Below are 24,914 nucleotides of genomic sequence, written 5' to 3'. Positions count from 1 at the left end.
TTTAATCATGTCGGCAGCACGTCTTCCTGCTTACACAGGGAGATGCGCTGCCATCAACGATAATAGTTTTGGTATTTAAAACGATGCAGCCGATGAACGAGCGTTAACAGGACAATTATCGGCAATGAGCGTTCTGTGAAAGGCCCTTAACCCTCTGATTTAACACGCCAACGACTCATTTTACACCTCATTTTATATAGTTTCTAGCTACTGGGTTTTATTACCTCCATATTGTTATAATGTGTATTTAATATATATCATTTGCATTGTTGACCTAGGCACAAGACCTGAATGTGATCGAAGAAGTGATCCGAATGATGCTGGAGATCATAAACTCTTGCCTGAGTAATTCCCTCCACCATAACCCAAACTTGGTGTATGCCCTACTATACAAGCGGGAGCTCTTTGAACAGTTTCGGAGTCACCCATCCTTCCAGGACATTATGCAGAACATAGACATGGTAAGTGCAGCGATATGGCGGTGTTATTTCTTCCAGATATATTTTATTAGCTATTGGAAATTCAAGAGTGTAATGCAAGAAAAATAATGCACATAGCAGGGTATCTTACAATGCCAATTAACATCCACACATTAACGTAGGGGCCCAAAAGTGCCAGAAGAACTTCCTAGTAAGGGTTCCAAGGCATCCTGATGTTTCTTTGAAACTGGACAAGGGGCTCCATGAAATACTGCCGCACCAAGAAATGTCCTTTTCATAGTAGTGATGGTAAACTAATCTCAGCCTGCGCAAATATTCTTACCATGGGGCTAGAACGTAGCACTGGCTGAGAATGATGGAATGTTCTTCCTGCACCCACACTGGGCTTCTTAGGGGTAGCACCTAGTCTGTGGCGAAACTCGCACCCTCCGCAGCATGCCTTGAAATATGCGCAGATTTTTCTGCTTTGTTTTGCAAACCTCATCCGTATTGTACTGCAAATTCTCTCCGATTTCCGGTGCAGAATCTACAAGGAAATTCTGCGACCAGTCAGCACTTTGGAGAAAATATGGTCCAGCACTCCACTTGATAGAAAAGCATTTTTATAAACCACCCGACATGGCAATGTTATAATACAAGACCACTTACGTTTTTCGAACGCCAACTGTGTTCTTAGTCATAGCTATGACTGAGAAAGTATTTGGCGTTCAAAATACGGAAGTGGTCTTGTATTATCCCTTCACCGGGTGGTTTCTGAAATACTTTTCTAATAAAGTCCTTATATTGTCAAGTGGAGCGCTGGACCATATTTTCCACTATTTGCTGTTACCACACGCAGTGCCTGATCAGGGTCCATTTATTCCACCACTGAAGACACTGGTGAGCTGGAAGACTTTTTATACATGGTCTGAACATGGTTTAATCCAGGCTGGAATTGGCATGGGACAACCAAGGTCCCCATGCGCTTAGCTTGCTTGTCCTCATGACTCGACCTTCGGAATGGGATCTAAAATTCCCTAACAAGTGTGGGCTGCAGTTTGTTTGGCTGCAATAAAGAGAGAGGTTAATACACATAATATGCAATTGGTCAAAGCGTATACTTTAAAACGGAGATTGGGTGTGATGTCATGACCGGGACCGGCATACGAGAGACGAGCAGGCAAGGCCACCATGTCAGGCTTGCAACCTGGGGAAAAACACGAACTTTACAGGATAAAAACCCTCCCTCCAATTCTCACTTTGTTATTCGTGTCTGATCTTATAAGAAATAGTGAACATAGGAATATGCACCTTTGTGTTATTCTGTGCCATATAGGAACGCGTCTTGGCAGCAGCACCAAGAGGCCCTTGCAAAACCCTTGCCAATATCTGCCTGAACCCAGCTGCCCCCCCTGTCAGAGGCACTGCCCGGACCGCAGGCAGATGTTTCCTATGCTCAGCACTGGCTTGGCTTGTCATCAGTTTCTTGGAATTTGTCCTCGTAACTAGAAAAATAGATTTTTGAGCCTTGTACATCTGTACCAAGGAAGAGATCATAACGCAACCCATCCGAGAACAAGCAGATGTGGCTTGTCTAACTTAGTGACAAGTTCTGCTATGAAGTTCTGCAATCAGTACCCATGTATAAATGCGGCATTATGGGTAATTCCAAAAATTTCCTTGGGTGTAAAAGTCGCAATAGAACTAGTGAATAAATGCAATATATAATCTCGACAGTGGTCAGTGGTGTGCAGGAGAAGCGAGGCTGTGCCAGCCTAGAGGAGCACGAGCCCTCCGAGTATAGGAAGGGGGAACCCCACACATAAATGAGGACGTTGTTATTCCCATTCCAGATGAATGAAGCCGCACCGCTCTGGTTTTTGTTTGTTGCCATCAAGCCAAATGCATCCAGACGGCCGTGTGAAGGCGTCCTCTCGTGCGAGCCTTTGTGGCTGCCTTCTACACGCCCGTCCTTTGAACTGGATCTGCTTTTGTCCGTCTGACAGGCGAGCGGCAGGAAGACCAACATAATTTAGGATAGTCAATATATTTATTGTGATTTTGTCTAACTCAAAATATTGACATTGTTTCTTGTTTTCTGGCTTCTCCACCATCCTCTTCCTGCACTTGTTTTTCTCTTTGATAGGAAACTGTAGTCAGTCTTTTACATCTGATTATTAAGTGACGCCTATTAAATAGTTCCTCATATTAACTGTAATAAAATGTAGCATTGCGTCTACGGTTATCCTTAAAGGGTATGTCCACCTTTTTGAATACCATTTTACAGTTTACATATAGATTCATCTACATAAAAAGTTCAGTCTTTTTGTAAATTCATTGCATTACTGATCGTGATTACATCCGGTATTATACTCCAGAGCTGCATTCACAATTCTGCTGGTTGTAATTGGAAACAGTCAACGAGTTTGTTGTCAGCATAAATTAACTATAATGTAGTGGGACCATTTAGTTTTTCCTACATTAGATTATTGTGCAGTATTTGGTGTAAAGACAGGACTTCCCACAATAAAGATCTACAAAGCAAGGAACGATGGAAGATTTCAGCTCTGAAGCTTCCAGAATTGTGAATGCAGCTCTGGAGTGTAATACAGGCTGTAACTCCGATAAAGTAAGTGTAAAACCACGGACATCCCGACGGAACCCATTTATGTCAATGGGTTCTGCTGGCTGCCGGTGGCGTTTGTCATGCTGACGGAGCAGAACCATGGAAAGCCGAACGCAGGTGTGTTCCCAGCCTCACCAGATTTATTTTATTCAACTCTTTGTCTTCTTCTCCACAAGAAGAAAGAGTTAAATACCTGAGTAACATGTCTCCCTGCAAAGGGATTGGAAAAGGGAGGGGGTGTATAACCAGCTGGCGGGAGAGGTAGTGGTTTAGTGTGAACCAGCATGGGGGCCACATTGTCATTACTGCTATGGGGCCCCTCTCTTTCATCTTCTGTAACGTTTCTGTCTCTTATATTCTTCTTGGAAAATTTTTTGAGTTCTAATGTTTGACCCAAGAACCGGTAAAGTGGCGCCATTAAGATTGGTCTTCATAACATCCGCTGTTACCAGAACTCCATTCATGCGGTACTTAACCACTGAAAAGAACAACTAAATATCTTTTTTTATACATAGGCCTCGCAATAATGTTGTTTAAATCAGAATACCTAAAACCTACTGCATTCATCCCCAGCAGAAAAATGCTTCCATTTCCCTTAATTTAGTACAAAACCACAGCAGACACACGAATCTGGGAAATGTTTCAGTAACCTATTCATGTTGAGTTCTGCGGAGACCACGGGTGAGGATGTTGCTGTAGAATCCCTGTGTCTGCAGTGTCCGCTTTATATATGGGGGTAGCAGAGGAAACCCTGCCCGTCTGGAGTGCTTCTTGGTTCTGCTTTGAAATCTTACACTCTGCCCATGACCTGACTTCAGATCTGTTGACATTGCATTACAGGCCGAGCTATGTGAACCCCTTGGAGCTGCCATGTGAAATGTCACTTCTAAACCAAACCTTAAAGGGAATGTGTCGCAAATTAAACCTCTTCTTCTTTTTTATTTTTTTTTAAGTAAGTTACTTATTTCTATTATATTTAAGTTTTTTGCTGTACTTATTTTTTTTCTTCCACATGGTGGAAAGTATTAAAAATTAAATAATAATTTGACATGTTTTCCTATGTTGGCCACCAGAGGGAGCACTTCCCAGAATTACAGCAAGGTGAATAAGGCAAGGCAACCTGACTCACAGCTTCCGTAAATGTGGGAGGGAATCTCACCCCCCCCCCCCTCCTGCAAGCCGTGAAACGGTGTCTTCAAATTGCTAAGCAGTGCCCGGCTGCCATTTTGGGTTTGATATGCACTTCTTTTTGGCGGGCGTCTTTTTACGTTTTTGGATAACGGCCGCGTAAAAAACGCCCCGTCACAACAGAACGCCGTATTTCCTATTGAAGCAATGGGTAGATGTTTGGAGGCGTTCTGCTTCAGATTTTTCAGCCGTTTTTCGGGATGTTTACGGCCCCGAAAAACGGCTGAAAACACTGCGTGTGAACATACCCTTAGAATGATGAAAGTGAAGTGAATGACCGTTCAGTTGACCGGTTCACACGGCGTGTATTTGACACGTTTTTTTGGCGCATTTTACATGCCTCTCCTGCTAAAATGTCTTTATCCCTCCATCCTGCTGACAGTCTCCTCGAGGATCACCACCCAATCTTGCTGATTGTCTCCTCCAGTATCGCCACCCAATACTGCTGACAGTCTCCTCCAGCGTCACCATACAATCTTGCTGACAGGCTCCTCCAGCGTCACCATACAATCCTGCTGACAGTCTCCGCCGCAGTAGAGGAGACTGTCACACCACTCTGTGATAGGAATAACCATCTGCTGCTGACAGTCTCCTCCCCGACCTCCTGCTGACGGATACCTCACCTCCTCACCCGATCACAGTCCGCACACCATCCACACTGACAATACATCTAGCGAACGGGGGGGTCACAAGTGCGGGGGTCTGTGACAGAGGGACAGAGACACACACACACACCTTACCTGTAGTGCAGCCGGTCTTCATAATGGCGCCTGCTATTTCCCTACAAACCAGCTTCTCTGCTGTGTGGCTCTGAACTGCGCCTGCGCAGTACAGAGCCAGATGTCAGACGCAATGAACGGCACCCGTTCATTGTGTCCTATGCCCTGTGCTGCCGTATTCCATCTGTGTATGTGTTGTTAAGAGACACATACACACATGAGATAAAACATGGCAGCCCCCAGTACAGTAAGAGTTAATAAAAAAAACATTGTGTGTGAAAAATTAAATAAAGTCAATATAATATTTTATTAAATAAAAACACATATATTTTTATTTTATTTTTTTTAAATCATGACACTGTCCCTTTAAATTGTAGTGTTTTGAAGGTCTGAGCCCCTCGTATATGATGCTACAACAGCTCATGTATCCGTGTCACTACTAGGAGGTTTAGTTTTAATGCATCAAAAAATTACATTTATTAAACTGGTAGTATATTAAAAAAAAATGTCCTTGAGTCTCTGATTTGCTCTCCGCTGCTTGTCCTCTACTAGAGCTGTAAAATTGTATTCAATTTCTATATCTGTTTCTGGGAAAATTGAGTAATCACCAATATGGCTGCCATTACAGTCTTCAGGCACTTTAAATGTTTATATGGTACTATTCGGCTCTACAGCAACGTGGTCATTTTTCAGTATAAGTGTGGTCTCCATTATATATTGTAACAGTCCTTACATAGGGGTGCGGTGGCCTTTACTGTTACTTTGTATGTCTCTGATTCCATACGGAGGCATAAAGAGGGAAAAATTTGAGTTGAATTCTGTAATGCATGTTGTCTGTATGTATGGAGGTGTTCTAGAGTAACCCCGTGCATGCGGCACCCAACGGAGCCTGTATGGTTCCCTATTAAGGAGTGTTTTGCCACGATTTCCGTCAAATAGCTTAGAAAAGACTATCTGAACACGATGTGTGAACGCACCCTTTTGGTAACCTTATTAATTTGCAACCAGCTCGATGAGCTGAGAATATGGGACAGCTGCAATTTGACCTATTGCTTGTGTGTTTTGTAGGTCATTGGCTACTTCAGCTCTCGTCTGGAGCTGGCCGGATCCGACCTCTCAGTGGAACGAGTCCTGGAGGTTATTAAACAAGGTGCCGTTGCGCTGCCAAAAGACAGGCTCAGGGTAAGTCCACTGCACAGCGCTACATTCCCCTTCATCAAATGTGTCATGGAATTTCCTTACTATCGGGGTAATATAATCGTGTAGAAAGCCTCAGTCCCATGATCATAGTCCGAATCCATATAAGTTCCCTATTAATAATTTCTTCTATACAGCGCTCATGTTAGTCAGTGGCTTGTGTCCTTATTTCAATATGATGTGCAGCATTGGAGGCTTTATTCTCCCCATTCTTGTCAATGAAGTCTGAAAATGCAGATCCATAATACCAATTCCATATATTAAATCTTGATCTGCAATATGAGAGAAAAAACACAAAATTACTGAATTACATAGATCCTGACTACAAACAGTCTCCTCTGTAGTCAGGTTCAGGAGTCCGATGTCACACAGCAGGCTGCAGTGACTGAGAAGAAGCATCTCGTCATCAGCAGGGAGAAAGGGAGGACTGAAGCTGTGAGAGGGGCGAGGAATATGCGACTGCCTCCGTGTAGGAAAGAATGATCGTTTATGAAGTGGTGCTAGTCCATAATAAATTTGGTTCAACTGTCGCGAGTTCTTTTGCCAAGCCCTTTTGATGCATCTTTTTCACACATCTGTTGTAAAAGCAGTACAAGTCTTTCCTAAATAGGGTAATGACCGTTTTCTAATGCACATTACACCACTTTTTTGGCGCATCTCATTTTATAAATGAGTTACAGTCTGTATTATACTCTAGAGCTGCAGTCATAATTCTGCAGGCTTCAGAGCTTAAATCCAATGATCCCTTGCTGATTCGGTATCCACTCAGGGCTTTCTCTGGTGATATGAATTCTATGAATTATCATCCTTACCCCAGGAGTTGTACAGTAATTAATAATGTATTAAAGGTCTGTTAGGAGCGTGTTAGCTAAAATCTCCCATCATTCCTTGCTCTGGAGATCTGCTTTCTGGGAAGAGTAGTCTTTACGCCAGGTAGTGCCCAGTATTCGGATGTAGGTCCCACTGCAATATAGGGATTTAGTCAAGCTGATGACAAGCTTGCTAACTCTTTCCAATAACAACCAGCAGAATTGTGAATGCAGCTCTGGAGTATAATACAAGATGAAACTAATATAGTGTTCAAAGTTGGACATGCCCTTTTAAGCAGTTATATGAAAGGGACCTAAGTCATACATGCCTGTTTATGCGAAAGAGTACATGACTTGTACATTGGGTTGGGCCAAGAGGGGGAGGAACATATTACAAGCCGTTTATCCTCGTCCGAGCATCGGGAGAAGAGGTGTATGTTATTAGAATCATGGGGGGGGGGGGTTTACTGGTTTTGTCTAAAATTTGGATTCACCAGTATTACACACTATTCACCGTCTCATGTAGTATAGCGTATAACCCTCGCGTGCTGCTCTTCTTATTAATGATGCGTCCATCGTGACTTGGATCGCAGGTTAGTGAAACAACTGCAGATATTTTTGTCTTAAACCTACGTGCAGCAGCTTGTTTAATGGGGAGCGTTTAAGAGGCCACGGCGGTATTTGTGTAAGCATTTCTTTGTTCTTAATGGAGGCAGCACATAACTGGAGTTTTACTGCAGCCTGACAATGTAACAACAAGAATAGATTCGTTTTCATGCCGTTCAGCAGCGTGCGTTACAAGTCACGCTTCTCACTAATTACCAGCAATACATACACCCGCCCTGCGAGGAAGGTCATATAATGTGTCCCATCCCCAATGCTACCAACCATCCTATCAAGAGCATGATGTAAAAAAATACCATCCTAAAAATGTAAGAATAAAAAAATCAGCACCTACTAAATGGGGGTGAAGGTTTCCTGCAAAACATGAAATGGGGCCGCGGGGGTTTACTTGATTGAATTCCAGAAGGAGTGCTCTTGTGCGCTACCTCGAGAAAGCTGATGTGACCTAATTTATATAAGCAGTGGGGAATAACACACACACACACACACACTCTCCCAATCAGGGGGCATTTAGTAGATGCTGGCATCTTATAGGTGGCCACAGCGCCACTCTTGTCCATATGCTGTGTCTTGCATTGCAACTCGGCCCCAATCACTTCAAAAGTAGCTGAGCTTGCAATACCAGACACAACCTCTGGAAAGTGTGGTGATTTTTCCTGGGATAAATAACTGTTTTTCCAAACTCAAGCAACCCCTTTAATATCTATATTGGAACTGTAAAATGGTGCTCAGAGATGGACAAACCCTTTAAGACGACAATGGAACGATTTGGCAAGCATCTGAATATAGGGGTTAAAAGGAAGGTCTGAAACAAATGTAACCCTAAGACGACCACTTCCGGTGATTACAAAATTGAGATAGAAATAGAGCGGTATAGGTATGTTGGAAACTTTGGGGAAGATGTATCAAAACTGGTGCAAACAAGAAGTGGCGCAGTTGCACATAGCAAGGTACCGGTCAGGTTGCATTTTCCAAAGGTCCTCGAAATCTGAAAGTTGGAATCTGGTTGAAATGGGCAACTGGTTCACTTTAAAATTCAGGTATAGAGAAGCCATGGCTGAGAAAGAAGAGGACGGCTTAAGGACTGGGCCGTGCCCTCCTGTCTGCTCTCGCTCTTGTATCCGCTATGACCATCTATTATTTTATCGCTCTAGTTTTGCTAATCTCGTTGTCAAGGTCTGAGCTCCACACACACATCCACTTCTCTACACACCGCTGACTTTCACCTGAACTTGTTCTGCTTTCAGCTCCTTATTTTTCACGTTCTATATATGGATTTGTGAAGGATTTATAGAAGCAGCCGGTTAATTAGTCTCCATTGTCATGACTGGAAAGTCACGGCTTTACACCCACGCAGACATGGTACACACATGCCTTTAATGGGGGCTTCACACTGTAGAGTCTAATGTGCTTAATTTAAAGGGTAACACTATTCACAATTGATACTACAGTCAATGCTACAGTAGACCTTCCTATTCTTATTATTATACATTGTAAATAACTGTTTTTGGTATATACATTTTTATATTTTACTCCGATCAGGCTACAGGATAAAGCACAAATTTAAAGTTGTTGTTGTCCCAGAATCAATAACTAAAACCTATCCACGGGATAGGTGATAATTGTCTGATTTCTGGGACGTCCACTGATTGCAAGAAAAGGAGTCCTGAACCCCCAGTTCCTCACTTCACCCCCCACAGTCAGGAGGAGCTTAAATGGAGCGGTCGAGTACACACCCACTGCTACTTTCAATGTCTATGGTGCTGACAAACAGCTTGACTGTTTCCGTCATTCCCATAGACTTTGAATGTAGTGGCAGAGCACACACTCTACCGCCGTTCCATACAGGGGGGCAGGGCCCCCTTTTTCACAATCGGTGTCGGTCCCAGTGGTAGGTCCCCTAGCGATCAGACAATTATCACCTATCCTGTGAATAGATATAGATAAGCAGCACTGGACACACAACTAGAGTGGGTGCATGCCTCCTAGGTCACAGTCCAATGACATTTTAATGTAGATAAAGGAAAGTGAGACCGCACTACCAAATGAATGAAAAAAGTGAACCTGTTGAATTCCACATGCAACGTTTATATATATATATATATATATATATTTATATATATATATATATATATATATATATATATTACACACACAATGTGGAGCTCTGTAAAAATGAGTCCTCTTCCCTCTCCGTCACCCTGGATTGCGGTGAGGGGAAAGTGAAGAGGGCTATATACACACTGTCGTAGGAAAAAATGGCAGTCCACAACAGATCAGGTGTCAGTTTTTCATGGTTGTTTGCATCAATGTTTCTCAAAATTTGAATCCATTTCCTGGCCGTCTGACCGTTTTTAATCGCCATTTGCCATCCATTTTTCATGGACGTTAAAAGAAAAAAAAATATGGATGAATTTTAATCGTTAGGGTTTTTTTTGTCCCAACCCCCTGAAAACGCCATAGTGCCCATGTAGATACTGATGCAATACCACTGTAGATTGTCCACGTAAATAGTGCCAGTGCCCACTGTAAATAGTGCCAGAGTGCCCACATATAGTGCCCACTGTAAATAGGGCCACAGTGCCCACATAGTGCCACAGTTCTCCCTGTAGATAATGCCCACATAGTGCCACACACCGTGCCCATGTAGATAGTGCCACACCTCCTGTATATAGCACCCCCCTGCAGATAGCACCACACCCCCTGTATATATAGCACCACCCCCCTTTACTTAGCGCCATCCCCCCTGTATTTAGCACCCTGCAGAGAGCGCCACCCCCCCCCCCCTGGTAAGTGGCATCCCCTTTGTAAATAGCACCACTGTAGCAGCGGGAATCACTCTGACCAAAGATTCCGCTCCTACAGGAAGCCCCTGATGTTTGATGTCCGGGGTTAACTCTAAAAGCGGAATACCCTGCCAGAGCGGGGATTCCGCTCCAGGAGTAGCCCCTGACGTCACATTCCATATATGGATAGTGACACCAGGGGCTTCTCCAGTAGCTGAATCCCCGGCAGGGAACGATCGGACACTGGGGATTCCGCTCCTAGAGAGAGCCGCTGACGTCATTGTCCATATATTGATAGTGAGACCAGGGGCTTCTCCAGTAGCGGAATCCCTGGCAAGAGTTTCGGCCGGGGATTCCGCTCCTAGAGAGAGCCTCTAGGAGCCTGTCAGGGGCTCTCTCTAGAAGCGGAATCCCCGACCACTGCGATCTGACAACGGGGATTCCGCTTCTAGAGTCCGTTCAGGTGGCACGATCTACAGTGGGGAGGTTGCTATCTGCAGTGTGGGTGGCACTATCTACAGCAGGAATGGCGAGACGGCGGGGGCTCCCTCTAGGAGGGGAATCCTTGGCCAGATCGCTGGTCGGGGATTCCGAAGCTGTATGGAGCTTAGGTGGCGCTATCTACAGAGGGTTTTGCGCTACCTACAGGGGGTTGTGGGTGGCACAATCTACAGTGCGTGGTGTATTCTTGGGCTCTCAGAGCCTCGGCCGACATGAGACTGCAGCGCTGCTCACACTGAAGCAGCACTGCACTCATTAAATCCGTTCCAGATTGTCAACGTCTATACACCTGCTAACTGCACGGGGCATCGGAAGTTAGAACGTATATAGCTTTATGGAAGTCATGAAGGGGTTAATAATCTAATGTATTGGGATAACTTATATGTAAACTGAAGATAATATTTCAGTGTGGTCATAAAGACGATCTGCCCAAAATTGTATAACTACCCCCCAAGAGAACAGATGTAACTCCTATCACCAACCCATATAAAGGGAGTACAATTCAATAGTAGAATAGAACGTGTATGTCCCAAATTAATCAGGTACATACATTAAATTTGTAATATATTGATACATATGAGACTATATTCTCAGAAAGGAGAAAATAATACAATATATTATTTTCTCTTCCCCCTTTTCTTATATATATATAACGCATTTTTAGGATATTATTTAAGAAATTCTACAAATATAGTTATATAGCAAGGCATGTTTCCTATTCTAAAAACTTTCTATTAAAAATATTATTACTGAATAATCAAACTGTTGTTTTCCGACACACGGGAAGTAGGGACATAGGACACAACAGGAGATGTCGAGCAAGTGATCACATCAAAGTACAACTGTGGCTTATCTAGAGTACCTGGGGGAGATTTAAAAATCCACATCGAGGCCTCTAGGGAATAGGGTATCTAATTTGAAGATCCATTCTAATTCCATACATTTTAACTTCGAAACCCTATCACCTCCACATCTACGATGGGAAATAAAGCATTACACAGTGTCCATTCATGTCAATGTGTTGTGTGTGTAATGCAGGACAGGATAGGTCCTCCAGAGCCAGAGACACTCTTTATTACCACGCTTACCACTCTATGAACTCAGAATCACCAGGTACATAGAGTACGTGAAAATGAGTTTTCTATACTGAACATCTATAAGGTAAACCCTATTACCTTGTTAATTAGATTGTAACCTGCCAAATATTTCAGGCTCCTGTTTGCTCCTCCAGGGGCTTCCCTTGAGCTGCTATCTGCAGTTAGATGGATGTTCAGTGTGAAGGAAGAAAGGCCCTGTCTCGACTCTTATCACAGGGTTTATAGAGTGGTTAGTCCGGCGATAGCTGCCGCCATCCAGAGAGCTGGGAACGTTGTCCTGGACACCACTTATCTGCTGGGAGACGATGTTTTTGGTTGTGCTCCATAAATATCTTTGATGTGGACACGCACATATTAATGTTATTTATTTAAGAAACCTTCAGCTCAGTTCACACTGAAGTTTTCCTTTTGCAATTTTATTAAGTATTTTGTATGCAATCACGGATGTCGGCTTCTGAGGTCATTCCATTTGTATTTAATCTGGATAAGAGATTGTTCTTCCTGGATGAGGTTGCTCTGGGGCCAAATTGTATGGGATATGAATATCTATAAAAAAAAAAAAAGATGTACGGGCCTCATGTATACATTGACCAATACATCTACAAGGATATTTTCCTATAAGATGCCCTAATACAGAGGAGCTACTGTATGATTACGGTTATACCTGAGCCAAGGTGTGCAGCTTGGAGGGCTGGTGGGGCATGTGCCCTGCGTGATAGGTGCCAGGAGGGGTACTGACAAGCCACTCTGCCTTAGCCAGGGTATTTAGATACAGGGCTAGAGCAGCAAACTAAACTTTTGCCCCGGGTGAATAAAAACCTAACTACCCCAACACGTTAGCCCTCTGAGGGCTTCTTATTGGCGTTGGGGACAGTTCTTCACATACAGTGTGTGCAGTCATTGATCCGCTCACTCGGTTTCTCATTATTAAGCGTCAGCAGTAGAGACTGGTATGGTTCCATTCCTGCCAAGCTTCTTGGACTCTTCTCTGTTCTTCGTTTAGGAGCAAAACCCACTAAGCTGAAGACTGGAGTAATCTGATACTGGTTGCTAAGTATTTACTGACTGACAACCACATAAAATAAGACTGGTTGTTAAGCAGTGCATTCCTAGCAACCGGACTGTCAGACAACTCAGTACACTGAGATTGGATCTATACGATAACCGCTAAGAAGGAAAAAGTCAGCTTTTCCAGTGGATAGGTGATAAATGTTTGTGGGTGGCATACCCCTTTGTCCTAACCTAAAACTGTCCTATAACAGATCCCCTATATTGACGTTTTATATGGGACATGCTGGAGAGAGGTTAGATCTCTCAGAAGTTCAGTATGTCGTACCCTTATTTTGACCAACATAATTGACACCAGTAATAAGAAAATCTTTTAAACTGAGGAGCAAGACGCAGGGACTGGAGCGGTGGACAAGTACTAACAATTGTCCATGATAGTCAAGATATTGTATGTGCCCTTGATTTAGGGTCGCTGAACACTCTCCAATCTAACTCTGGTGGACCCAGCCTGTCCATATATTACGTGAACAGCCATGTAACACTACAAATGTATGGCCAGCCCCAACTTCCCCCAGCGAGAACAGCTGATATGGGGGGTTTTCGGAAGTCGGCCCGTGGTGATTAGCTAACTGCTGGGTTAGCTTAATAATTTTTATTTAAAGTCTACAAAAAATGGAGTAACTGCAACTTATGGATTTCGAGTCACATCATGTTTCACTTCATTCACGTCCAGAGCTTCTTTCAAAGTTCTGCTGGTTGCCCGGAAACCGACTACCGTTTTTACTCCACCCCACTGTCATACATGTTTTTTACTCCACCCCACTGTCATACATACATGACCTAACAGCTGAGTTCCCACAATGCACTGCTCTTTGGTTACAGGAAATCTGTATGCAAAATTCTGAATATAGATTTGGATGAGAAGTAACATCCTGACACTTAGGACTCTTGAAAGCAAAGAATCTACAAAGTTACTCAATTCTGTGTGTAATTTTGGGGGGGTTTCCATTAACCTCCTGTCTTCATACGTACGTACATACATATGTATATATATATGTGTGTGTGTGTGTGTGTGTGTGTGTGTGTGTGTGTGTGTGTGTGTGTGTGTGTGTGTGTGTGCGCGCACATGTACCTGTGTATATTTTGTGTGTATGTATGTATGTCTATATATTTACTATATTGCAAAAATAACCTCAGGCTTGAGAAGATAGAAGTTCCTGCCATTCGCCTGAGACGTGGGGCTGTAAATCGTGCTTGTTCTTTATGGCTGCAGGATATGTAAGGCAGTGTGCGCCGCATTTACAATCACGCCATTATAAATAACAACACGTTGGCTCTTCGCTAGGTATTTAGCAGTATATGGGAGAAAGCTACTGACATGAGAATCTTTTTGTTCTTGACAAATATTTACACTAATTATATCTAGTTTATAAGCTGCTTTCATCCTGACAGGGTCCGGAAAGTATTACCAAATGACGCTTAAAATATAGAGCAGCGCAAGGTTTTCGTGGTAAGAGATACATTGTAATGTCAAGATGTCGGTAATAGAATATTGTTATAATACATACTGTGTGTAATAAATATATATATATATACACACACAACTCCCCACCGCCCCAGCTTACTGTGACTACACTCCTTCCACCTCTTTGTCCTATGACACCTTTTGTATCAGTTTGATCTGTAATAATGATTTCACTAAAAGTAGAAGTCCATTAATTTGGCACCTTATGTTCCAGAAATGTTGGTAAACCAAGTGGGGACAGAAAAAGCCAAGAGCCTCCTAGTTCAGCACATCAGCAGGTCCACACGCCGTCCCTAGCTGCAGTCTGTAACTACCAGGATCCTCATCTTTTTGGCATCTAAAGCACCGATGTTAATGCAGCAGTGAGGACAGAATACTTCTCGCAGCTGAGGATTTGTTACAAATCAGGACTCTAGACAATCCTCTGTTAGCTAAACAATCTGTATTCCACAGTGATACATTGTAGCAAACTCTCAGAACAGTAACGAGACCTGTGCTCCTGATGTATTTAGCTCACAGGGGATTTTTTTGGACTGGATACAATTGTAGCAAGCTCTCAGGTGTGAGAAGTAGGAGATGGGTATGGATTTTTATGGCGTAGTTAAGAATTTTTCCATTCATTGATGGCAAGCAGAGATATTGAAAATGGTGAGGAAACAAACAAACAATGTGTCGAGTGTTGCAGAACTTTTCATTATATCGTAAGTAAGTTTTATTTACCAGAAAACCCCTTTTAACGTTATTTCGTAACATTATTTTATCTGTCTGACGACTTATGTGGGGAACAAGCCTCTTACAGGGTGCAGTGAATTCATCATAAGAAAGAGCTGATCAGGCTCCGTACAACTGTACAGCGAATGTCTGCCAGCTCTGCGCAAACTGGGACACTGGAAAATTTCTGCTTGGCTCCGATATGTGCGTTGTAGGATTGGAGACTTTAGACAGATCCCGGAGTAAAGCCCTGTGTACTCAAGTACTGGGTTAGAGGAAAGCAGAGGAGAACATTCTCCCCGGCCACCCAGGGGTCCAATAGCCCTGCTATTATGGACCACCCTAAAATGCAAGATAGCTTGCACACAGACCTATACACACAAACCTATATACACATACATACAGACATACACAAACATATATACACACAGATATACACAAACCTATATATACACACACAGACACACACAAACATATATACATACAGACCGACACAAACACATATATATATATACATATACAGACAGACAGGCTTGATAAAGATCCTATTGTAGGATTGAAACGTTGCTGTTGTATCTGGAGTGAATAAACCACTATTTTTTTCATATTGGAGTGCTGCAAATTTTCTTTTGCTATACCTTACATTCCGTCCGAGGATCGGGACGTTTTGCTGAGCACCTGGTCAATGATTTCTGTGTGGTGCTGCTGCCTTCTCTTTTGCTATATATATATATATATATATATATATATATATATATATATATATATATATATATATATATATATATACACACACACACCTACACAGACCGATATACGCAAACCTACGTGCGCACACACAAATGTGTGTGTATATATATATCTATATATACACACACACACAGATATTTACATGCAGACATACACAATCAAACACACAGACGTACACAAACATACACACACACACAAACAAACCTAGATACTTGCAGACATATACACACCTACATTAAAACACACACGCACACATGTATATATATATATATATATATAAAACTATTTGTCCCTTCCCATTTCTGTTGTTTTTGCATATTTGTTACTGATTTTAATATAAGATAAAGACAACACTAGTGAACACAAATTGCAGCTTTTAATAATCATTCCATTTATAAGAGATTAAGATTTATTCCAAATCCACATCACCCATGTGAAAAAAAATAATGCCCCCTAAACCTAATAACTTGTGCCAGTGTTGGAAGTAACAACTGCATTCAAACTATTGTGATAACTTGTGCTGAGTTTTTACATCGCTGTGGAGGAATTTTATCGCACTCTTGTTTGCAGAATTGTTATAACTCGGATACATCGAAGGGATTTTTGTATGAACTGCCGCGTTAAGGTCTTGCCGCAGCTTCTCAATGGGATTCAAGTCAGGACTCTGACTCTGCTACTCCAAAACCTTCATTTGGTTTCTTTTGAGCCGTTTAGGGGTGGACCTGCTTGTGTTTTTTGGTTCATTGTCCTGCTGCTAAACCCAACTGCGCGTCAGCTTTAGGTCCTGAACTGATGAACCTTCAGGATTTTCTGATAGACCGTAGAATTCATGGTTCCATCAATCATGACAAGACGTCCAGGTCCTGCAGAAGCAAAGCAGCACCAGACCATCACACTACTATCAACACCGCCATGTAAGACCATCACACTACTATCACCGCCACCATGTCAGACCATCACACTACTATCACCACCATCATGTCAGACCATCACACTACTATCACCACCACCATATCAGACCATCACACTACTATCACCACCACCATATCAGACCATCACACTACTATCACCACCACCATGTCAGATCATCACACTGCTATCACCACCACCACCATGTCAGACCATCACACTACTATCACCACCACCATATCAGACCATAACTATCACCACCACCATGTCAGATCATCACACTGCTATCACCACCACCACCATGTCTGACCATCACACTACTATCAACACCGCCATGTCTGACCATCACACTACTATCATCACCACCATGTCAGACCATCACACTACTATCACCGCCACCATGTAAGACCATCACACTACTATCAACACCGCCATGTAAGACCATCACACTACTATCAACTCCGCCATGTCAGACCATCACACTACTATCAACTCCGCCATGTCAGACCATCACACTACTATCAACACCGCCATGTAAGACCATTACACTACCATCACCACCACCATGTCAGACCGACCATCACACTACTATCACCACCATCATGTCAGACCATCACACTACTATCACCACCACCATATCAGACCATCACACTACTATCACCACCACCATGTCTGACCATCACACTACTATCAACACCGCCATGTCCGACCATCACACTACTATCACCACCGCCATGTAAGACCATCACACTACTATCAACTCCGCCATGTCAGACCATCACACTACTATCAACTCCGCCATGTCAGACCATCAAGCTACTATCACCACCATGTCAGAACATCACACTACTATCAACACCGCCATGTAAGACCATCACACTACTATCAACACTTCCATGTTTGACTTTCACACTACCACCACCATGTTTGACTGTTGGTATGATGCGCTTATGGTGGAGCGCAGCGTTCGGTTTACGCCTAATGTGACGAGACCCAGGTCTTCCAAAAAATTCCACCTCTGACTTTTATCAGTCTGCAGAATATTATCCCAAAAGTGTTGGGGTGGTTTAGATATACATATGCACACTAATAAATAAATAATCTATTATGTGGACAAAAGTATTAGGGCACACCAAGCCATGTAGTCTGCCTTTATAAACATTTGTGAAAGAATGGGTCATTTTAATGGTCTCACTGAATTTCAGTGTGGTCCTGTAATAGGGCGCCAGCTTTGCGACATGTTAGTTTGTGAAATTTCTTCACCTGCGGTCATTGAGCGCCGCGGGCAAAAAACACAGCGAAATACGCTTTCTCTGCCTCCCAGTTATGTCAATGGGAGGTCAGAGGCGTAAACGCCCGAAGATGGGGCATGTCGCTTCTTTTTCCTGCAAGACTGTTTTTCCGCTCGTGGGAAAAAAACGCCTCCGCCTCCCATTGAAATCAATGGGAGGCATTTTCAGCCGTTTTTTTACTTGTTTTCCAACGCCGTTTCCGCATCAAAAAACGTGTAAAAAAAACTCTGTTTGAACTGGCTCTAATGGTTCAAACGGTACAGTGATCTTCTGGTATGTGCCCGCCTTTAGAACAGCCCTTTCAAATACTGCTAGTTTTGAGAGACCAAGATGGTATGATGACTCCCTACCTCTTAGGCCGGATTCAGACGAGCGCGTGCGTTATGCGCGCGCAAAAAATGTGGCGTTTTGCGCACGCAAATGGTCCGTCTGTCATCAGCATATGATGCGTGGCTGCGTGACTTTCGCTCGTGGTGCTTTTCTGCTTTCATTCATTCATTTTACTACTGTTGCGCGAATCATGCGCGGCACCCGGAAGTACTTCCTTGTGCCGAGCGCGATTTGCACGCATCCATTGACTTCAATGGGTGGGTGCTGCGCGAAGCACGGCCAAATATAGGACATGTCTTGCGTTTCACGCAGCAGAGATACGCTGCGTGAAATTCACTGACAGTCTGAACGGCCCCATTCATTAACATAGGTCCGTGCGACGCGCGTGAAAATCACGCTCGTAGCACGGACGTATTATACGTTCGTCTGAATAAGCCCTTATAAGAATTTTCCAGTATGGACTACCCCATTTCTTTTGACAGGTCTAGCTGATATCAGCAGGGGAAGCCAAATCATAAGGATGACCTACCAGCTCTCCTGACATATGGGTGTAAATGCAAAGCTAAAAATACCCCTGCCATTTTGCATTATGGAGGACCTAGTTTAGAACATACTTGTATTCCCCATAAAACATCAAATCCTTATTACCTCTTCTTAATACTCTGTGTTGTGCTGTTCCATAGTCATTCCTCCTGCAAATATTTGAATTAATTGACAATGGGGTGTAACTATTCTCCTTGTCAATAGATTGTGTCCCTAAACAATCAGCACTGATTAGAAAGTGTCAGACTATGTAGGGATTCCCCCTGTTGACTATGTTAATGCCCAGTTTATGCATTAATACATTTCCAAGAGGAATAACAGAGGAACAACACAAAGTTTTAAAAAATAATAATCCAGAATTGTTTTTCATGGGAAGTACAAGTATTTACTAAAACAGCAGCTTCTCTATAATGCAAAATGGCAGGGGAATAGTAGTATTGCATTGACACCCACTGGAATCAACAGGCCATTCATTAAAGCGGTTGTTCAGGTTCGGGGCTGTTTTTTATACTGATGACCTATCCACAGGATAAGTCATCAGTATATGATGTGTGACAGTCTGACACCCGGACCCTGCACCGATCAGCTGTTTTGTGGTGCCGGAAGCAGAAGGATTCGTTCACAGTATAGCGGTCTGGATAGGTCATCTGTTTAAAAAACAGCCCCCAACCTTTAGTTTTAATGGACACTCTTTATATTAGCTCTCAGATCTGGCTAAGCAAGTGGGATTAAGCCCAATTACCTCATTATAAGAGAATGTCCGAGCCATACAATTCAAGTCAATGGGAGACAACCGCATCAAAAAAGCGACAGGTAGGGCCTACTGAAGTTTGTAAAAACAGAGCAAGCCATCAAAAAAGGCACAGTTTTAAAAATGCATTTCACACCCAGCTTTTCCACACTCCTGAATAATGAGGCCACCGAGTTATTCTAAGATAAATCTGACCCTCTATATGTTTGTAGAATTTTTGCCTTCCATGAGTTTGGGAAACCTGTAAGACAGCCCCTACGTTTGATTTCATAACTGATTTTGAGGTTCACCCATTTTTCCCAGGGAAAGCCATAACTATAAACCGCTGAACAGAATTATTTTTTTTGTCATCTTGAGGGCAAGTCCAGGATTTTTTGATCGCTCGTCAATGATGTCACAATAAAGCTTTTCCCAGCTGAGTGATTTGTTAGTCGACTCCAGGAGAAATGCTTGATTCTTACATATTTTCTTGGCACAAGCTTAAAGAACATTTAAAGGTTTCTGACACCTCGAATAAAAATATAGAATGGTGGATAAACACAGCAGCTACAGCGTCAACACTGGAAAGTATGCACCAGTAATGTCTTGGGTTTCTGCTTTTCAAACCCTTTTCCCATGTAATATCAAGTTCTGTCTAGAACGCCGCCAGCAGAAAGTAATAAGGCTTTCAGATGGAAACGGCACATCGTTAAAAAAAAAAAAAAAACTGCATTCCAGATCATAAGGAAAATTGTGTGTCAGCATGATTTCTCTGGAAATCATTTCCGGATTTGGGACACGGTCTTGCTTAGACAACCGTTGTGACTTTGTGTGTACATGGAGACGGGAGACCTCCGCCAAGATGTGATGTGGTGCTTCAGGCATTTCCCTGGTGCTGTTAATCACGTGTCAATCCTGTGTGTGTGTGTGTGTGTGTGTGTGTGTGTGTGTGTGTGTGTTAAAAAATATCAGCACATTGTGACAGCCCCATTGCTCGTTCTGTTGAGAGGATACAGGCTGCCATAAACAGCGCCTGTATTCTGCAGACTATGCTTGGAGAGCATCCGCTTAGTTTCCATGTTCTCTCATCTGATTATATCCAGAAACTAGATGTATGTTAGGGAATTGCCAATAGAATTATTTAAAGATGATCTGTCAGCTCTCCTCTGTGGTGTAGTATAGAGGAGCTGTCGGCTCCCCTGTGTGGTGTAGTATAGAGGAGCTGTCAGCTCTCCTGTGTTACACAGTAAAGAGAACCTGTCAGCTCTCCTGTGTGGTGTAGTATAGAGGAGCTGTCAGCTCTCCTGTGTGGTGTATTATAGAGGATCTGTCAGCTCTCCTGTGTGGTGTAGTATAGGGGAGCGGTCAGCTCTCCTGTGTGGTGTAGTATAGGGGATCTGTCAGCTTTCCTGTGTGGTGTAGTATAGAGGAGCTGTCAGCTCTCCTGTGTGGTGTAGTATAGAGGAGCTGTCAGCTCTCCTGTGTAGTATAGTATAGAGGAGCTGTCAGCTCTCCTGTGTGGTAGTATAGAGGAGCTGTCAGCTCTCCTGTGTGGTATAGTATAGAGGAGCTGTCAGCTCTCCTGTGTGGTGTAGTATAGAGGATCTGTCAGCTCTCTTATGTGGTGTAGTATAGTGGAGATGTCAGCTCTCCTGTGTGGTGTAGTACAGAGGAGATGTCAGCTCTCCTGTGTGGTGTAGTACAGAGGAGATGTCAGCTCTTCTGTGTGGTGTAGTACAAAGGATCTGTCAGCTCTCCTGTGTGGTGTGGTACAGAGGATCTGTCAGCTCTCCTGTGTGGTGTGGTATAGAGGAGCTGCCAGCTCTCCTGTGGGGTGTGGTATAGAGGGTCTGTCAGTCCTCCTATGTGGTGTAGTATAGAGGATCTTTCACCGCTTCTGTGTGGTGTAGTATAGAGGATCTGTCAGCTCTTCTGTGTGGTGTAGTATAGAGGATCTGTCAGCTCTTCTGTGTGGTGTAATATAGAGGGTCTGTCAGCTCTCATGTGTGGTGTAGTATAGAGGATCTGTCAGCTGTCCTGTGTGGTGTAGTATAGAAGATCTGTCAGCTCTCCTGTGTGGTGTAGTATAGAGGAGCTGTCAGCTCTCCTGTGTGGTGTAGTATAGAGGACCGGTCAGCTCTCCTGTGTGGTGTGGTACAGAGGATCTGTCAGCTCTCCTGTGTGGTGTGGTATAGAGGAGCTGCCAGCTCTCCTGTGGGGTGTGGTATAGAGGGTCTGTCAGTCCTCCTATGTGGTGTAGTATAGAGGATCTTTCACCGCTTCTGTGTGGTGTAGTATAGAGGATCTGTCAGCTCTTCTGTGTGGTGTAGTATAGAGGATCTGTCAGCTCTCCTGTGTGGTGTAGTATAGAGGGTCTGTCGGCTCTCCTGTGTGGTGTAGTATAGAGGATCTGTCAGCTGTCCTGTGTGGTGTAGTATAGAAGATCTGTCAGCTCTCCTGTGTGGTGTAGTATAGAGGACCTGTCATCTCTCCTGTGTGGTGTAGTATAGAGGACCTGTCAGCTCTCCTGTGTGGTGTAGTATAGAAGATCTGTCAGCTCTCCTGTGTGGTGTAGTATAGAGGAGCTGTCCGCTCTCCTGTGTGGTGTAGTATAGAAGATCTGTCAGCTCTCCTGTGTAGTGTAGAGGACCTGTCAGCTCTCCTGTCTGGTGTAGTATAGAGGATCTGTCAGCTCTCCTGTGTGGTGCAGTGAAGAGGACCTGGCAACTCTCCTGACATGTATGTTTTAGTAAATGCCTGTATTTCCCATGAAATAACAATTCTGGAGCATCTTTTCGAGTGTAAACCCAAATTACACCTATATAGACTTTCACAAGGAGCAATGATTGGTTATGTATGGGGATGAGCGGCCGTTCCTACAATCGTTCGTCCCCATACATTTCTATTATGTCGGCAGCACATCAAACATGTCAAACATGACATTAAATAGCAATTTGGCTTTCTATATGTATTTAATTAAAGGTTTTATAGTAACGTATTTAAATGTTTTCCCTGCTAAGTTTATAGTTTTACACAGGGAGATTTGCTGCCGACAACGATAATATTGAAGGTTGCATTTACAAGTATTCAATTTGATGAACGAGCCTTTATCGGATGATCATTGCCTGGGCAATGATCAGGAACGAGCGTTCATGTGAACGCTTGTTTGCCTGATCATTGGCCTGTGTAAAATTACCTAAATTCTTCAGGAGACTTCACAAGCATCATGAAGAGTGGCGCTAACAGGTTTTATGGTGTGGGATACATTCTGGTGTGCAATATTATTCCGGGGTAAGGGTGGTTCACCGGCCTTGTTTCTCTGCAGGAAGTCTTTCAACCAGTCACCCAGGCCACAGGCTATTCTAGGGGCATCGTGGGTTATGCACCTCAGGAAACACTGTTTAAGTAGAGATACTATAGTATTTTATGTGTTTTTAATTTCTAGTCACTGATTTCTAGAGTACAGTAATGCAATTTATAGGGTTTATCATGCATGATTAATAGGTGGTGGAACTAGGAAAAATTTCACAAACTGCACCCTCGGCACATTACGTTGCCAGCGGGTGCCTTGGACAGCCACTCTAAGACAGTCAGGAAGGGAACTAGATTGGCCTTATTTGATCTTAGTCCGGTAGCTGTTCACTCCTTCGCAAATTGTGCCTTCTAATATAGGGATGGGGTTAACACCCCAGACAACTTTCAGCCAGTAGTTATCTTGTGCATTATAACCCATTCCTGCCAACCTAGATTCCAGCCAAGAGTGGAGTTGTATTTTAAGCATATCCTCACTTAGGCCAGGATCACACACTCGGTTTTGATGCAGTTTTTTGCTTGTGTTTTTAGCCAAAGCCAGAAGTGGATCCAAAAGGAACGAAAGATATGAAGAAAAGACTGACGCATCTGCTTTCTTTTGTATCTTCTCCTGTTTGGCTAAAAAACCTGAACCAAAAACTCCATCAAGTGTATGTGTGATCCTGGCCTAACTCTGCAGTACCCCATTGTCCTGTATTGCTGTTGAGACCATAACAAGCAACAATGGTGCTCAGTAAAAGTCTGAAGTCACTGTCTTGAGTCATGCACGGAAGTCTCAAGATTTGTGTGGTCATGCCAAAGTGGATCAGGACTTCACCTATGGAGCAACAAAGTGCTGTTGCCCAATAGTCCAATTGAAGGCCCATTCTGCATTTACTTCTATTGGATCACAGGTCAACTGGAAAAAAACGATCGAATCTCTCAAAAAAAGTTACACTTTGATTTTGGGATGCATTACCCACCAGGATCCATGATTGGTCACCGTCTAGTCTTGGCCTGTTCTGATTTGCATGGCCTATGTTGGGAAAGCCTCATTCCATTGACAATATTATTATGAATGGGATGATTATGAGGAAGAAGACTAACTACTTTATATACATTGTCACAAAAGCCACCTAAACTTAGCAAGGAGATCAGCGAGAGTAGTACCTGATATTAAAAAAAAACAAACCTCTTAATTTGCCCATAACATTGGCCTAAATTGTTTGGCCTACAAGGCGGATGATATGGTTTGCATAGTCTTGTGTGTAGGGTTGAGTATAGTTACGGGACATTACTGAGTAATAGACATATATGAATGCGTAAGGTCTGTTTTAAACACCCACAAGCTCAATTGCAAATAAATATTTCTAATGAAAGGGCTATTGCTGATTGTGCACTTCCTGTAATATGGTATAATAGTCTTCAAGTCTTTAACAATGCTCTCACAAACTTTCAAAGCCCCTGGCGCCCACACATACTATTTCATCTGCTGTGTGGAGATGCGTTCTTTGTTTCAGTCTAGTGTCTATTTCCAAGGGAATGCAGAGTTCAAATTCCTGGATGCAGCAATTAATGGAGCTGGTTATAAGGATTTCACTAGACAGGAGCGGGTATGTCCTGGGTATAAGGATGGTTTTACACGTCGGTAATGATCGATGATAGAGCGCGTAAATCGGCGCTCTGTTGGTTCTATTATCATGGAGCAATGGTCGGAATGTATGGGGACGAATGATCGCTAATACATCATAGGTTTGCGTCTTATCGGCTGCACATCAGTAAACCTAGCTCTGGATGCTATGCAGTGGTCATGCCGGAAGCAGATGGCTCTGGTCTCCGCATAGCGGCCGTCGTCCTGT

The 24,914-nt window shown here is 43.2% G+C and overlaps 1 protein-coding gene across 4 annotated transcripts in view; it reads left to right on the top strand.

The window, feature by feature from the left end:
* DYM (dymeclin) overlaps positions 1-24,914 on the top strand; it is a 343,122-nt gene that overhangs the window by 278,632 nt on the left and 39,576 nt on the right. For 3 of the 4 annotated variants that reach the window (XM_075840896.1, XM_075840904.1, XM_075840919.1), the window contains 2 exons: positions 279-461; positions 6,021-6,134. In XM_075840896.1, coding sequence (XP_075697011.1) covers positions 279-461; positions 6,021-6,134 — 297 coding nt within the window. Of the gene's footprint in view, positions 1-278; positions 462-6,020; positions 6,135-23,607; positions 24,392-24,914 lie in introns of those variants that run through there. The other variant, XM_075840911.1, reaches the window with a different exon arrangement.

This window comes from Rhinoderma darwinii, chromosome 1 (genome assembly GCF_050947455.1).
Source record: "Rhinoderma darwinii isolate aRhiDar2 chromosome 1, aRhiDar2.hap1, whole genome shotgun sequence".
Taxonomy (NCBI): Eukaryota; Metazoa; Chordata; class Amphibia; order Anura; family Rhinodermatidae; genus Rhinoderma; species Rhinoderma darwinii.
The sequence above is the reverse complement of the archived record's forward strand: the minus strand, read 5'-3'. Positions and strand labels throughout refer to the sequence as shown.